Genomic DNA, 16649 nt, shown 5'->3' on the forward strand with positions numbered 1-16649 from the left:
CTATAACTCACGCGACCGCAATCTTCTGCTGATGCTAATACTGTATTTAGACACTTATTTGCCCATGTCTTCTTCCATACATTTTTAGCTATACATATATTGCAAATATATTTTTTTCATAAAGACACATATGTCATCAGCAGAAGATTGCGGTCGCGTGAGTTATAGTTGCCTGCACTAACTATAACGGGGGAATTTCATTGGTTTTTTATCAGTAAAATTTCCGCTAACTATAACATGTGTGAAACCTATGGTTTTTTCAGTGAATTTGCTGGGTTTTTTAAATGCTAATTCCTAACTATAACGTGTGTGAAACCTATGGTTTTTTCAGTGAATTTGTACGTTTTTTTAAATGCTAAGTTACTTTACGCCATTCGTGGCGTGCGCGCCCACTTAACGCAGTTCGTTCCGTGCGCGCACCGTGCGCGCACAGTGAGCACGCGGTGCGCTTCGCGCACCGCGCGCCCACTTTACGCAGTTAGTGCCGTGCACGCACGGTGGGCACGCGGTGCGCTACGCGCACCGCGTGCCCACGTTACGCTAGATGGGCCATGTACGCACGATGCGCTTCGCGCACCGTGCGCACATGGAGTACATATGATGCACTTCGTTTTGAAAGGTAATATTTTAATTTTTCGTATATTTTATAAGCCATGCACAAATGGTGCCCTTCGGGCACCATTTGCACACGGGGTAGAGAGTGTGGATAATTTTGTTTTTTATTATTTTTTTTTTTAATATTTAGTTTATCTCATCTCTAATAAGCCATGCACAATTGGTGCCCTGCGGGCAACAATTGCACACGGGGTGGAGAGAGTGTGGATAATTTTTTTTTTTTTTTAAATTTTTACCGTACGCGTACGGTAAGCGTAATCGGCGAAATTACCGAAAAAATAAAAATTCCGTTTTTGGCCTTGGGGGATCTTTGGGGTCTCCCTCAACATGGCTATGTGTGTGGGAGCTGTCTAAACAGCCCCTTTACATGTTTTTGGGCTTTATATTTTAGAAATCACTCTCAGTGCGAGAGAGAAAATGGCGGCCGCCGCTTCCTGGTTTCGGCCGATTCGAATGTTTACTAAGATCTAAGAGCCAATCAGAATCGCGCTCGCGCACGCCACCGTACGCGTACGGTAAGCGTACCGTAAGCGCACCGTAAGCTGGCTCAGATATATATATTGATTTAAAGGCTATTTTCTCAGAATCTACTGAACAGATTTACACCAAACCTACAAAAGGCACTTCCTTGACCTGAGGACTACCTCTCTGCCAAATTTCTAGTAATTCTGTTCAGCCGTTCGGGCTGTAGCCCTGTCTAAAGGTCCTATGGAAAAATGCATGGGAAAAACGCGTTTTGGGACCCCCCTTTTATCTCAGCCCCCGCTTGACGAATCCCCCCCGAGACTTTCAGGGTAGGAGCGGAGCGGAGCGTAGCGCCCCACCTATTTTGAAAAATTCACGAGGATTCGTCGACCGGCGCCAAAGTTATTCAAAATAGAATGTTGCGGATTTCCTATGGAAACGTGGTCCTAACTATAACTACCTACTAGCGACCGCCAGTAGGTAATATATATATATATATGTTTTTCATATATCATTTTTATTATATCCGGGGTCCCCGCACATGTGCGGGAATATTCAGTGCTTATGACTATTGATGAGGATCCCCTGGAAGAAAAGCACTGTTCCTTTTAGAGACACATATATGGTGCGTTCCCTGACCTAGCGCTTGGATCAGAATTAGCCATAGACTCCAAGCAGGAGCTACTTACCGTCTGAACTATATTGGCAAAAAACAATGGTAAAGCTAGTTACTCATTATCTACGGTCCCTGTGTGTCTTCTGTGTTGCTTACCCGCTGGGACTAGTCTGACTAGTCGGTGTGTGAGCCATATCTTCACTGTGGACCTGTTTTCTGCTCTGCTGGGCCCAGGTTGACTGGTAATTACAATGAAATTCTCACACACAATGTCTGAATCACGCTCAAATCCATGCAGTCTTCCATGCAGTCTTCCACACCTTGGAAAACACTTTTAGAAGTGGTGCTCATGTAAGGCGCTCTATGCCCAATGCTGCTCTCCTCACTCTCCTTCCTTGTGCCTCACGCTGCTCTTCTCCTCACTCTCCTTCCTTGTGCCTCACGCTGCTCTTCTCCTCACTCTCCTTCCTTGTGCCTCACGCTGCTCTTCTCAGTCTCCTTCCTTGTGCCTCATGCTGCTCTTCTCACTCTCCTTTCTTCTGCACCACGCTGCTCTTCTTCTCCTCACTCTCCTTCCTTATACTTTATGCTTCTCCACAACTAACAATTCCAATAAAACCAACATAATTCCACTCAACACCACATACATACACTCCATAATCCATAAGTAAAAGACATCGCCATTTACTACGCCAAAAGCTCCAACTCGAACAGATGCGGGACCTACTGCATTTCCAATGCTAGTTAACCTTACAATTAAGAAGGCAGTAAAAGCTCTACCCGCTAGGGTGCTTCTAATTATGCCCTTCACTGCGAAATCAAGCTTGGGTTTAACTAAACATTCAACCAGCTTCCACACCACTCTATTGTCAGCAGAGTCTAACCATGGAAATAGGTTGTGGGAGGGTAGGATTTCAGATCAAGAGAGCACACAGTGACTACTAATGGTTTTGGGACAATGGGCCTAACCCCGAGACATGCTGGTTATTTCAGAGCACTAATTATGCCTTGCATCAATTGTGGTACTGCCGCCTGCACCTTTGCAGAAGCAGCAACAAGAAAGACAGCTACCACTACCAAGAAAACCTCCCCGTTCCCCAGTCCCACTGTGCATGAATGGCAGAATGAAAAGTGCAGGCAGACCAGTAACTGCCCCATATGCTTGGCTTCAAAATGTGAAATAAAACGGCCAAAGGAGACCCTGGCATTCCGAGTGCCACCTTCTGTGTACAGAGCCTACAACCTTAAAGGTGCAAACCGTGGTGTTAAACGTTTGACTTTCTGTTTAACATTTATTTTAATAGCTGCGGTTCCTTGCCCGTTTCTTTGAATTCATGAGGTTTTGAATACGATGGGTACATCCAGGATTGAGGCTTACAATTGCATGTGTCGAATGTTATGCGTTAGAGTACACCAACAAAACAGTTTTGATCATAGAATTAAAGTGGGTTAATGACATATGAAACCGAACATACATACGTAGTGAATGTATCTGCATATCAAAACACAACGACAATGGCAAATTAAACATTTCTAATCATACATAATATTTTTTGCCATTTTTCTTGTTATTGGTACCGTACTTGATGATCAGCTGCTTCAATCCTCTTCAGGTTCAGAACCCTCTCAATCTCTTCTAACTCCTTGCTAGATCTTTCTTTCAGGGGATAATTTTTCACCTCATGACTGGAGTTGAAGGCCTTCAGACAACAAAAAAATGAACAAACAAGAGGATTTAGAAAAAAGCATCATTCCATTTATCAAACAAAGTGTGCTAGTCAGTTCTGAAAAGCAGTTCAAGGTTAGGGGAACAATTTACAAAAGAAGGTAATAAAACTACAGTTTTCCTACTCTTACACATGCATGTAGATTTATGACTTTTGGAAATGTACAACATTTTTCAGCAGTGGGCCTGGAAAAGTGCGACAATGACATATGTTGAGGAATGGGGGAATTTAATGTGACTTTATTTGATTTAGCATAGGCATGCCAGTGTGGAATTGTATGCACAGTGCAATGTCACATTAGGGAAAAGCAGAGACATTGAGTAAGTGCATTTTTTTCTTATTCGTTCTGTTTTTTTCTGCCGCAGAAAAAAACAATCCCCCCCTGAAGAAACATCGTCTCCTGACCTCCATGAAGATTGGGGTTCCCTTCCCTGCCCTGGAAAGGGATGCAATTCATCACCTGACTCGTGTAAACTGCGTACTTAATTAAAGAGTGGGAAAAGATCGGACAGGAGTTTGGGAATGCTCACATACTGGTGTATTTTTGGCTGTTTACAGCATTTCAAGGCACATCACGCCAGCCTTGCGTGGAATTTACACCTGCGTAATACGAGGCAACCTGTAATAATATTACACAGGAGTAAATTGATCTCACCCTGCAAGGTCACCTTTTGTGAAGGCTCCCCAGTAGAACGCCAAGTCATTTTAGGTCATAAAAGACATTTTACTACAGAAAATGCCTCTGTGAATTGGGTGTATGCATTCAAAAATCCTCTGACTCCTGATCTCCAATAAAATACAAATAAATCCCTTACTACTATTTAAGAAGTTCTATAAAGTGCTGACATGTCACTAAACTGGACACTTTGGAGCACTACGAGAGTAGGAAGTATGGAAGAGCGGGGGAGGAGCATGTAGGGAAGAAAGCTTACATTTAATCAAATGATGGGTTCCATTTTTCACAATCTGGGCTTCCTTTTTAGGTCTCGCCTAGGCAGCGCATGCGCTGTCTCGTTGAGACATGGAGTGTATGCTTTAGTGGGGGAGTCCCCGCCTCCATTTTCCTATTTGTTTTTGAGTGTGTCTTTCAAAATGTCCTTCTTGCTATTGGTAAGCGTGTTTTATGTCCCTCCTTTTTCCCTAATGGGCACGCCTATGGCTATTGGCCCCTTTACTGGTATGACTGCATTTTTTGGGGGTTTGTTGTTTATCGGGGATCTCTTTTTTAGGTCTCGCCTAGCGTTGCAGCGCATGCGCTGCTCGCTTTGCGAGGCATGCAGTATATACTATAGCAGGGAAGCTTCATGGAAGCTCCGCCCACTCTCCGCCCATCTTTTTGATAGGCTTAGGTCCTAAATGCTGCCTTCCCATTGGTTCTAGCCTTGTTAGTCCCGCCTTATGATGAGCAAGTCGTTATTTGTGTCCTTCCATGGCTCCTGGCCCTTCACTGCACAGACTACTTTTCTCCCCTTCCTCTCCCCCTCTCTCCCACAGTCCAATGCCTTCTGGCTGGCCCCTCCACCCCTACCCCCAACCCCCCCTCGTGCTCGTCACCCGCACGCATTGCAGGAAATCACTTAATTTATTTCTGGTTGAAAAAGTGTGCAAGGAACGCTCCAGTAGTCTGATAGAACATCGATGGGCATTGATGGAAATACATAGTTTAAACAAAAGATAAACCTTTTTTCCTCACCTTGTTATTGTCTTATAAGGTGTTCAAAGATGGCTACCAGTTTAACTTCCTGTCACTTTTCGGCTTCCTAGCGGCATCTCACCCGCACTACTACCCGTACTTCCTGTCGGTAGGGCAAGGAGGGGAAGTGACGTGCCTGCTGCATGGGACTAGGAGAGAGAGGTCGGAATCGGAGAGGAGGAGATAGCTAAGGAGGGGTAGGCGTCCCGGAGACAGAAACACAACAGAGATCAGCTCACCCAAATTTGCTCTGCTCTAGTGAGTTCTGATCTAATCATGGCTTCCCAGAACATGGACCCCACCGCTGCCACCAACTCCGCCACTGCTCGCAAGGGAACTGAGCCTGGGTCCAGCGCCGCAAGCAGGGGCTCCGTCGGCAAAAGGTAAAAGGAGCTGGGGGATTAGCAGTGGATGTTTCTGTCCATGGTTTTTGGTGTGCTGAGTGAGAGTCCTGTAAGTGGAGACTATGTTAAGGGCTGTAAGGAGGGGCTAGGTTGAGCTTGTCGCAGTACTTCAAATGGAAAAATGGAAGTGCAGGTACTCTATACCAGAGTACCTGCTTGTTTCTGAGAAGTGCCGATTCTCTCCAATTAAAAGTATTGTGTTTCTCTTAAGTGCAGGTACACTCTCTCTAAAAAAAAATAGTGCTGGTACTCCGTACCGGACAGTACTGGACTATTTTAAAGCACTGCCTGTAAGTAAAGGGTCAGCTGTGACTCACCCGTGTCAGAGGTTGTTTTATATCGTACATATCTACAGTTTTTGGACGGCCGCTGAGTTTGGGTGGCGAAGTGTGAGTCCTGGTTATGTAGTGGTGGGAAGTTTTCGGAGTTTGCATGGACATGAGTGACTGAAGAACGAGGGGATATTTTTAAAACCATAAAGGTGCGTGGTACTCAGGGGAGCGGCGAGGCAGATTTGACCAAGAGTTACCAAAGAGGTAGAGGTCAAGAAACTGCAAAGATGTGCCTGGGGAGGAGGGTGTTGGGTCGTTGACCACTGTGAGGGCGGTGGGAATGTTGCACTAAACTCTCATCTGAGGTGTAGATACTCCGCAGGTTCTAGAGAAGAGGTAAATTGTATTCCAGTTTCTCAGTATTTTTTGGGGTAGGAGATGGGCTTTCTGAAAGCTGGAGATTTGTTTTTGATTGTATTTAAAGGCATTCATAAAAAGTATTACATGTTTAATTCTAAATAGGTCCTGGTCAGTTACTGCAAAATTTTGGAGCCTTTATTTCTGCCTGTTTCCAGCAGACAGCGACAGCTTGTAGAAATGATCAAAGAGTAAGTAACAGTGACGTACAAGGAGTTGCAGGGGCAGCTAGCAGCACAGGCTCACTCTTTGAAGTATTCACTTATGACAACGGTTACTCCCCTGAGGTTCTTGGTGTGGGGCGGGTCTAGGCAGCTTGATTATAAGTGTGTTTGAGTATGCTGCCCAGCCGGAGTTACTCAGTCATCTAGTTGTGGGATTGTTCTGCCCCCTGTAATTTAAAGTGAAACACGGATGCAGAATGACTCTACGTGGCACTGGATGATGGAGAGACCCCCCTAGCAGTGTCCGGAAACCTAGAAACCCCACCAGTGGGTTCAGTGTGATGCAGAATAGGGCTTTTACTAGGTTGCTAATTTCATTAGCGGAGAGATCCTTGCGCCTGGGGATAGCAACAGTGCGAGCCTTCAACGGACGGCAAAGCGGGGTATGGGAGGAGGCGTGCACCTAAGAAAGAGCCGCGTGTGAAGAGCTGTATTGCCTGGTGTACGCCTGAAGCGCTGCCATGGAGGCCAAACAAAACCTGCAGTTGGTCTACCAGGCCGTGCAGACGCTGTACCACGACCCCAAACCCAGTGGGGGGGCTTCAAAAATCTGTGAACACTCGGGGTTGGGACCCAGGTACAAGGGTTTTAAAGGAAAGGACATTGTTCTGTAGAGTTTGTATGAGCATGTCACATCCCATATGTAGGCAGCGCATTGAGTTAAGGGAGAACCATGTGAAACTGGGCAAGCGATTAGGGGCCGTTTTGGGTGTGAAGTTGCACGCGTCAGCATCTTGGATAGTTTTAGTGGGGGGGTTCGGGAAGTTCGTCAGGACAGGCCCTAAAGAGTTAACACTATGGAAAATAAAGTCGAGGTCGCAGGCAAGGCACAAGGATCAGGAGGCTGAGGCTCTTAAGCCAATCATATTACTTTATTTTAAGATATCGACTTGAATCAGCCAATAAGTTAATGTCAGTTCTGAAGGGGCGGCAGTCACAGGGCAGTGTAGGAGGAGAGTTGCATCTCTAACGAAGGGTTTATTTTTCCCCGTTGTTTCGGTTTTCATAGTTGGTCAGAAAGGCATCTTATAATGTCATTGATAGTGGACAAAAATTTACATGATCAAGAAATCGCGTACGATGGTTCTTCCTAAAACACTGCGTGGTTCGAAAATCTTGAGATTCTCTTCATGACTGTTTCAGAAATGCCATATTTATTTTAGATTCATTTAGAGTAGAGGTGGACGCTGCAACAAATTAACAGAGACAGCCGAGGTTCGGATCTTAAAGCCAATGCACGAGCTGGGCCCTGACAAAATTTGCTATGTTAAATCATACAACAAACACCAACCAGAAGCCTGACTAAACAGTAGTGTGTAAATATTATGTTGTATTTTCTCCTATAAGTAACTGCAAATTAAATAATTGATCTAACTACACACTTAGTTGAGAAACATAGTTGATTTCTTAGATAACCATTTTTTACATTTAAACACGTTTTAATCGCTGGTCAAAGAATGTTCCACTTTTATCATTGCATTGCAGGATTAGAGCTATCATAGAAAAGATAAGTGTGAGAAACAATTAACACACAGATCTCTGTAGTAAGTGCGTTAACCTACAGGCCTATTCTTGTGCATAGAATCTGTAGTCAGTATGTGTCATATGCATTCCCCATATGCATTCCCCATTGAGCGATCTTATTGAGATTGGAATTTGTGTCCTGCAGGATACGCAGACATTTTTGAATAAGGTGCATTCACCCTCCACAGTTTTATGAGTGGGCTAACAACAGGGTCGTATTGGGATCACAATTAGGCACTCCTTAAAAAAGTGGCACAATTTCCCGGATCGTGCCATGTTAAAGAACAGTAGATGTTTCAGCACCCAGGCTAATGTGCTGCATAGCTAAATGCATATAAGGTCCCAAAGGCGAGACCGATGGCATTGCAAATGCTTGTTCATTGCGCTGATGCTTGACCCATTGTCAAGCAGGACACTGTTCACATTTTGGAAAGTGCAGGTACTATGTCTTAGACAACCTATTTATCTCAGCCCAACAGCCACGACCGCTCATTTTAAGCGGCTTCTGTGTTAAACGGATCAGAAAACTGCAATTAGAAGTGCTTACGTAAGCGCTAAAGGATTCCTCATTATAATGTTCCGTGTTTTTACAGCAGTTGTCATTTCCAATTCACACACAATCAACTGATAAAAGTTGCATATTATTTTAGATGTATGAAACTGGTGTCACATTGTTCCATTATTATCCACAAGGGTTGCTCAGTAAACAATGCCAACACAAGGAGATGATGGATGGAGCGCTGGAACTTTTCAGACACTCACCCCCAGTCACAGATCTGGGTTGAATCCATCATCATTCTTTAGCTCACTTCGTCACCTCAGTTCAGACCCAACTATATGCAAATCAGTCATGACCCTGTGCTGCATGGGAACAGTCCAGCCCGAACTGCCAAGCCAGGTCATCCCTGAACCGGAAACAAGCATCCTGGGACCGGTTTCTGGGTAACACCCATCACCAACCAGCTTAGCTTGAATCCAGTGGCAAAGTGAGCAAGGGACCCACGTCTGGGCATATCCTGCCAACTAGGGCGAATAAAGCAAACACAAGGAGATGGACGGAGCTCTGAAACTTTTCAGACACCCACCCTCAGTCACAGATCTGGGTTGAATCCATCATCATTCATTAGCTCACTTTGCCACCTCAGTTCAGACCCAACTATATGCAAATCAGTCATGACCCTGTGCCTCATGGGAATATCATTCTTTAGCTCACTTCGCCACCTCAGTTCAGACCCAACTATATGCAAATCAGGTAGGACCTGGCCTGGCAGTTCGGGCTGGACTGTTCCAATTGGGCACAGGGTCAAGACTGATTTGCATGACTGGGTCCAAACTGGAATGGCATGGTTAGCAAAAAAAGGATGGATTTAGGCCCAGATCTCTGTACTGGGGTGAATGTGTGACATTGTTCTGTATTCTGTCCATCAATTGTTCTTTTTACATTTGCTCAGTAAACAATACCAGAACATTCAGAAACAAGCATTGGCATAGCCAATAGGTCTCGCCTTTGGGACCTTGTAAGTATTTAGCCATGCAGCACATTATCCTGGGTACTACAACATCTACTAATACTTCATGTGCCACTGGTGAATGGGGGATTGGAGCTACCAATCAAGCTAGGCAGGGCTTTTACAGGCCACAAGAGAGTGAAGAAACTGCAAGGGTGAGGTACTAAACTATAGAAAGGCCTGTATAGAAACAGAGAGAGTGAGACAGGAACAGTGAGACAGGGACATGCATGGATAGATACGGAAGCATAGACAGGGATAGACAGAGACAGAGCGAGGTAAGGGCAGTGAGTCAGGCTATACAGATAAGTGTACCTGCAATGTAAAGTTTTTATGTAGTGCTTTCTAGAAACCATTATGGATGGCTGGGTGCTTTACGATAGGAGATAAGCAGCGAAGAAAACGACGTACGATAGAAAAGCTGAACATACAGGTTGAAGATAGAGGAATGAAACGGGGGAGGGGCCTCACCCAGTAAGGGCTGCTAAAATGGATAAATACAGTTGGAAATGTAAAAAAAGAAATACAATAGAACCGTAAATCCTAAGCATAATTCAGCGTTATAGTTTCTTAAATCCCCAATTCATTTCCTTAGGTCTTCGGTCAGTGATTATCACACAACAAAGAACTGGGAGTAGAAGTATGTAACCGTTCCTTCTTTTTCAAAGGAACTGAAATGATATTCAATAAAAGGTTCAACCCAAAATGTGGAAGTGGGGAAGTCAAGGGAATGGTATAAAGGGGTTTATTTTTTATTTTTTCAAAAACAGGCCTTGCACAGACTTCCACTGAAAACCTAATCACCAGACACTTGACTCGGTGCAGTCTGTAAAGAACGGTCCCCTTTGCACAGGAAGCAGAGCCAAGCTCTTCTTTTTCTAGTCCCCATTTTCAAAGTTCAACAACTGGCAGACAGTGCTCACTGTTACTATGGTCCTCACTATTAAGTAGTCCTTTTAAATAATTAAAAACACAACTCAATAACTGACATTCACATGTGCACTCATTCTTTGCCCTCTTGACTCATTACAGCTATGCCATACAGAAGTAGAGAACACCCTCCTTTAATGAAGCATTGAATACATTAAGACATCCCTATGTAATGGATCGTGATTACTGCCAGGAGATGGGATCTAGTAAGAGAGTTACTGAGACGTGAGCAAGGAAGGCTTTGCAAAAGCAACTTCTCTGTGTTTTTAGAGTCTTACGTTAGTCTACTCCTCTGCTCGTGGTTTTGGTCCTGAAATCAGCGCATACAACGAGAGAGGGAGAGGAGGATGACTGATGAGATCTCGGTCTTTCCAACTCCTGCAGATCTATGTTCTGCAGATAGTCCATTGCTGACAGACTCGTCTTTGACCATGGTGGGTTGTATGAATTGTGGCACGTGTTGATAACCATAACTTGCAAGGTTAGTTGTGCTTGCATGTTTAACTCAGAACCATAACTTTTTTTCAGTGATTTTTTTTAAAGATGTAAATTTCTAACCCCAGCTGTCCAGCACGTTTGGACCATAGGGCATGGCCTGCAGCCAACCCCCAGTGCTCACTCCCTTTGACCAACGACATCAGCAGTTGGCTGAAGGGGCTGGCACCAACCCCTGTGGCCTAACTCCATTCAGCTGTGCACTGGCCTGGGTTGCAACGAGGCGTTTTTATACAACCCGCTGCCAACAGCCTTGTGTTCTGCACACCCCCTAGGTCTCCAACCTCTGTGCTATGCAGGGAGACATTTATTATAGTGCCTCCGCTTACCCGTGATTTTTTTTCCACCATTTAAAAGCCACAAATCGATCATTAACTAAATGATGATTGAGTCCAGCACCTAAAACGGTGGCTTGCGGGATTGCCCTCACTTTTTTGGGGGGGATTTGCCAATTGTGCTCCAGATTAAAAATAATGATGGGTTTAGTGCTTGAGTTTTAACTAGTGAACATGAACATATTATCCATGCATCTGTAAACCACTGCGGGCCGACAGCCATGTCCTATAGAACTTTTGAAGACAGCTTTGCAGTCATGAAAACTAACAGATGCAGACAGCACAGCAAAAAGCAAGTAAGATTTCACTTAATATCAACAGAGGAAAATAAAATAGCCTATCAACATAGGCACATATATGAGAAACAGCAGACGCCCTTTTCACCAACCTTATCGCGAACTGCAGGCGTCAAAGCAAGAATGAAAAGAGGCGCAAGATGGAGCAGTTACATGCAAGAGAGAAGGAGCAGAAGGAACAAGCGCTCACGGCCACGCTAATTGAAAACAGATGGCCCCTGTGCGCCGCTGCTACCCCGCAAGGTGGATGCCAGCACAAGCACTAGTGCTTGAAAAGAGCAGACCAATTCCAAAAGGTCATCTCCTAGAGCAGCACATGCGCACGGCCTAGGCGAGACCTAAAAAGAATATGTTTAGAAGTTAACTTCTTCACAAAGTGCAACCCAATACGGATAAATACAATAATAATAATAATCTTCATTTCACTTGTTTGGCACTTTGGGACACAATAATTAAAAGAATATACAGCACAGATTACACCATTCTTTCTTCTTGGGAAATGGAGAAATCCAAAAAGACTTTGTTTGAAGGAAATGAGAGGTAATACCTCTTTTCAGGAAGGTAAAATCAATATGAGTAGAGGAGAGAAGCTAGAAAATTCTGCTGACACTCATGATAAATTCTACGGTGGGGATACCAGCAAACATTTCAGTAGGAAGGAAAGACCAAAGCAGGCCAAAGTTGGAGAATGAATTTCACAACAGCAAGCAGTTTGTCCTCTACTCTGCAGATAATTGCATCTTTAATGTTTCTACTTCATTTTATTGTCTCTTAAGCCTCATATGTGATGTCCAGCTCTAATAACAGTGCTTGGTTTTTAGGTTGAGCTTAAAGGCAGTGCGCATGCGTTGCTCTGCGAGGCATGCTGTAATCCCTCTGTGGAGTTTGAACACACCCACCACACTGCCACCACTTTTCATTGGTTGCTTGGTCTGCCTTTACGAATTCCATATTTTCCTTGGTGAATAGAGTACATTTGTCCCGCTTTATGGCTGTTTTGTTCCCGTCTTGCAGACTTCTCCTGCTACATAGATCCTTTAGATATGGGCCATATGTGTTGGTATACGCATTACTTTTTCTTTTGCCTCGGCTTGTTTTGTAACTTTCCTGTTCGTGATCCAAGCTCTTCTGCTATCTGTCCCTGTTTACTTTGCTCCCGCAGCCCTACCATTGTCCGTTTTCACTTTGTTCGCGTCCCACTCCCATTGTCTGTGTTCACTTTGCTCCGGCCCCCCTCCCGCTGTAATATGTGGTGCCTTTCTAGTCTCCCCTCCGATTGTTCGTGCTGTCTTTCTTCCCACGCCCTCCTGTTGTCACTGTTGTCTTTATTTCCGCCACCTCCCATCACCAGTGTTGTCTTTACTCAAGCCCCCAATGTCCATGTTATCTTTACTCCCGTCCCCCTCCCGTTGTCCGTGTTGTCTTTACTCCAGCCCCCCCTCCTGTTTTCCTAGTGTAAAAGTGTTTGTCCTCTCAGCATACATCATGTGTAAAGCTCTTTTTGGTCTCAAAAAAGGACACATTACCATAGTACTTCCTGGTACTGAAGGGAACTACTCTGTGTGTGGATGTGCTCATTGTGAAAGGGCAGCATGCTGTAACTCCTACTGAAGTCTGCCGATGGCTAAAATGGGCTGATGCATTGCCCAGTTCATGCTTGAGTGAGTTGGAGAAAAATGTGACTGACACAACCACAGACACCTAGATGTAACTATCTCAGACATAATTTAAAAAAAAGAAATCAAATGGTCTTGGCTCACACAGACCTATAAAAACAAATCGTTCTGCCATTGGCAACCACTTGCTTACCTTTGAGAAATAAGGAAAGAAAGAAAAAAGGCAATAAAGAAGGCAAGGAGACAAGAAGGAAGTAAAGCAACAAAAAAAAGAAGGAAAGAAAGAAATAAATGGATAGAAAGAATTAAAGAAAGCAGCAAGGAAAGAATGAAAGAAGAAAGGAAACAATGAAAAAAGGAAGGAAAGATGGAAAAAAGAATAGGAATACGGAAAGAAGGAAAACAGAAAAAGAAGAAAAGTAAGAAAGATTAAGAGAGGTATGAAAAAAAGAAGGAAAGAAAGATGGAAAAAAGAAAGGGAGAAAAAGAAAGGAAAGAAAGTGGGTCCCAGATATTGTGTTGGCGATTTGCTGGGGGCATTAAGTCTAAATATGTGGGCAGTTGTGTTTAGCAGTATGCCATGTCAGCGAGCCACGCTTTTTCGATGGTAAAGGTTTGCGACCCCATTGTATCGCCACCCAGCGTTTGGCCAGCAGCAACAGCATCGCTACTAATTCATTTGAATGTGTGCCGAGGGGAGAGTGTACAGCAACCGGATTTTGTTAATAAAGCTGGAGCTGAAGCCCAAGCACCCGAGGAGTGGGAAGAGGAACGGCCACTCGAGCAAATCAAATGCCTTCATGGCGTCTAGGAGAGCCGCAACCGCTGATAGCGAAGGATTAATATGATGTAGTACAGAGAATATTGTGCGCAGGTTATGCGATGTGGCTCTTTCTGGTATAAAGCCGGATTGATCCAGGCGGACAATTAGAGACATGAGGGGAAGTAGACGGTTTGCTAGTAGTTTCGCATACATTTTATTATCAATGTTGATCAGTGATAGGAACTGCAGAGCTCAGATGCTTTATGTGGTTTAAGTATGGTTATAATAACTGCTTCCGGAAGAGATGGAGGAAGATGACCCACTGTCACTGATTCTAAATACATCTCTATGAGATGGGGGATAAGTATGGTAGAGTATTCTTTGTAGAAGGCGGGTGTTAGTCCGTCCGATCCCGGAGTCTGTCCAGGGAGCCCTGCAATGACCTGTGCTATTTCCTCCGATGTGAACAGAGCATCTAGGTATTCTCTATGGCCCGGTTCTAACCATAACAATTCAGTTGATTCAAAATATTGCACAAGGTTTCCTGATCGCTCGTCTCGCCTGCCGAGTATAATTGAGAGTAAAAGGAGGCCATCACAGTGATCAGTTTTGCGAATGATGTGAATTTTTGGCCGCTGCTATCAAGCAATTCTGTCACATAAGAGGAGGCATGTGGTCTCTTTAGCAAGCCAGTGTCTTACTAGGGTGATCCCCTTCCCCATATTGCCGGACCTGCGCCTCTCGCCCCAGGTAGTGCACTTCTGTCTCCGCCTCCGCTTGATACTCAGACATTTTGGTTCTAATATCCGCTAGTGTGGTGGGCATGGGGTTATTGCTATATACTTGGTCTAGCATTTTTATTTCCGCTTTTAATCTTTCCAGGGTCCCTCTAATTGCCCGGAGCACTCCAAATGCTTAGCTATACACACATCGTGGATTCCAAATTTGAATGCTTCCCACAGTGAGGAGGGTGAGTTGACCGAGCCGGTATTCAGGGCAAAAAAGTCTGAAATGGTGCTGCAAACCTCCTCCCTAAACACTGTGTCCTTTAACGCATGTGGGGGAAGGTGCCACAAGAACATGCGTCGTAGGGCCTGGGGAATTTGGAGCACCAGTCGCACAGGGGAGTGGTCGGACAAAGTGCATGCAAAATGTTCAACAGAAGTAGACCAGTGAGCTACATCTTTAGAGACAGGTCGATACGGGACTAGGAGCTGTGTGGGGTGGAAAAGCAGGTACCATCTCGTCTGCTGGGGTGGGCACATCGACACACGTCGAGAAGTGCATTGTCAGTTATGAGCGAGTTTAAGGTCTCTGCAGCTTGTGGGTGTTGTAGTCTGGTGCTCGACCGATCTAGATTCCCATGCAGCGCAACATTAAAGTCTCCGCCCCAGATTAACGGGCAAGGGCCAATGTTGCGCTATCAGTCTCCAAGTGTGGAGGAAGATGTCAGGGTTATCCGTGTTGGGCCCATAAACAGCCGCCATGATCAGTGGTTGCGTATATAGGGTGCCTGTCAGTATGACTTATCTGCCATTGGGGTCTATGTGAGTGTGTGTGGTGCGCCACGGAAGTCCCTTCTTGAGTAGAATGGTTACTCCCCTAGCATAGTTTGAGTATACTGATGAGTATACTGATGAGTAGGAGTCGCCCCAAATTGAAGTCAAGTTCTATTGGTGGTGGATAAGTGTGTCATGTATAAAGCACACATCTACGTCATGCCTCGTGAGGTATGCATGCATGAGGCGGGATTTACGGTGGTCATTGATACCCCGAATATTCCATGTTAGAAAGGTTACATTATCCATGATTTAATATTTGCATGTACGTGTTGTCACACGCCTTACTGTCAGCGTCAAGGTCTAAGGAAATTGTCCCATTGAACTTGGTAATGTAGCCTTCTAATATGGCAGTTTGCACCGCCCTGCGTTAACTTGAACAAAGAAGAAACTGTCCGCAAAACTAACATACCCCCAACTTGTTGCCCTTCCGAGACCCCCCAGACCCCCCCACCAATTCCAACCGCCCAATCAGGTTGAGACATTGTACCCTCCCCAACCTCAAATCCCAGACGTTTAACCATATTGAACATCCAAGGGAATTATCCCATGGGGGTACGTGGACTCTCCAGGCACACTCCCTCTGACCAGAAGGCCAGGGTAGCCAAGCGTTGTAGTAGATGTGGGAACAGCACTAAGAATCATGATGTATTCTCAGCAATCACAACATTTGGGCACGTCTAATGTTGCAGTGAGTTTGCATAGTGGTGGAACAGACCATTCGAGATGTTAGGTTCTATATCAGTTCTGCCAGTTACACTGATATGATCTTTCAGTCATTGTCGATAGTGCGGGCAACTTTGGACGATCCTGGTGAATTATGTGGATGCGTTAAGTTTCTGCTTAGTTGTTTCACATAGGTCCTGGCAGCCTTAGGATACCGTGAAGTTGTGTGATTTTTCCTTCATTGTCTATGCGGAGTGTGGTCGGGTACAGGAGTCCATATGGAATTTTTAGTTGTTGAAGAATCCGTTTTGCTGGTAGAAAATCATGTCTCGCGGTTTGTACCGCCATGGTAAAGTCGGGATAGAAGGAGACGGTGCTTCCCTGATGCCTGATCTCTCCAAGTTCTCTGGCCTTCTGCAGTATTACATCCCAGTCGCGATAATTCAGTAAGTGGGCAATTATTGGCCCAGCGATCAGTGAGCTTGTTCCACAATGAAGGCCTCCGACAGTGCAGTACCAAACAG

The 16649-nt window shown here is 44.8% G+C and overlaps 1 protein-coding gene across 1 annotated transcript in view; it reads right to left on the minus strand.

The window, feature by feature from the left end:
• The window catches only part of CFAP43 (cilia and flagella associated protein 43), a 638428-nt gene that overhangs the window by 243333 nt on the left and 378446 nt on the right, over positions 1–16649 (minus strand). The window contains exon 22 of the mRNA XM_085607024.1: positions 3280–3396. Within this exon, the coding sequence (XP_085463150.1) occupies positions 3280–3396 (117 nt within the window). The remainder of the gene's footprint in view (positions 1–3279; positions 3397–16649) is intronic.

Source organism: Triturus cristatus, chromosome 1_2 (assembly GCF_964204655.1).
Source record: "Triturus cristatus chromosome 1_2, aTriCri1.1, whole genome shotgun sequence".
NCBI lineage: Eukaryota > Metazoa > Chordata > Amphibia > Caudata > Salamandridae > Triturus > Triturus cristatus.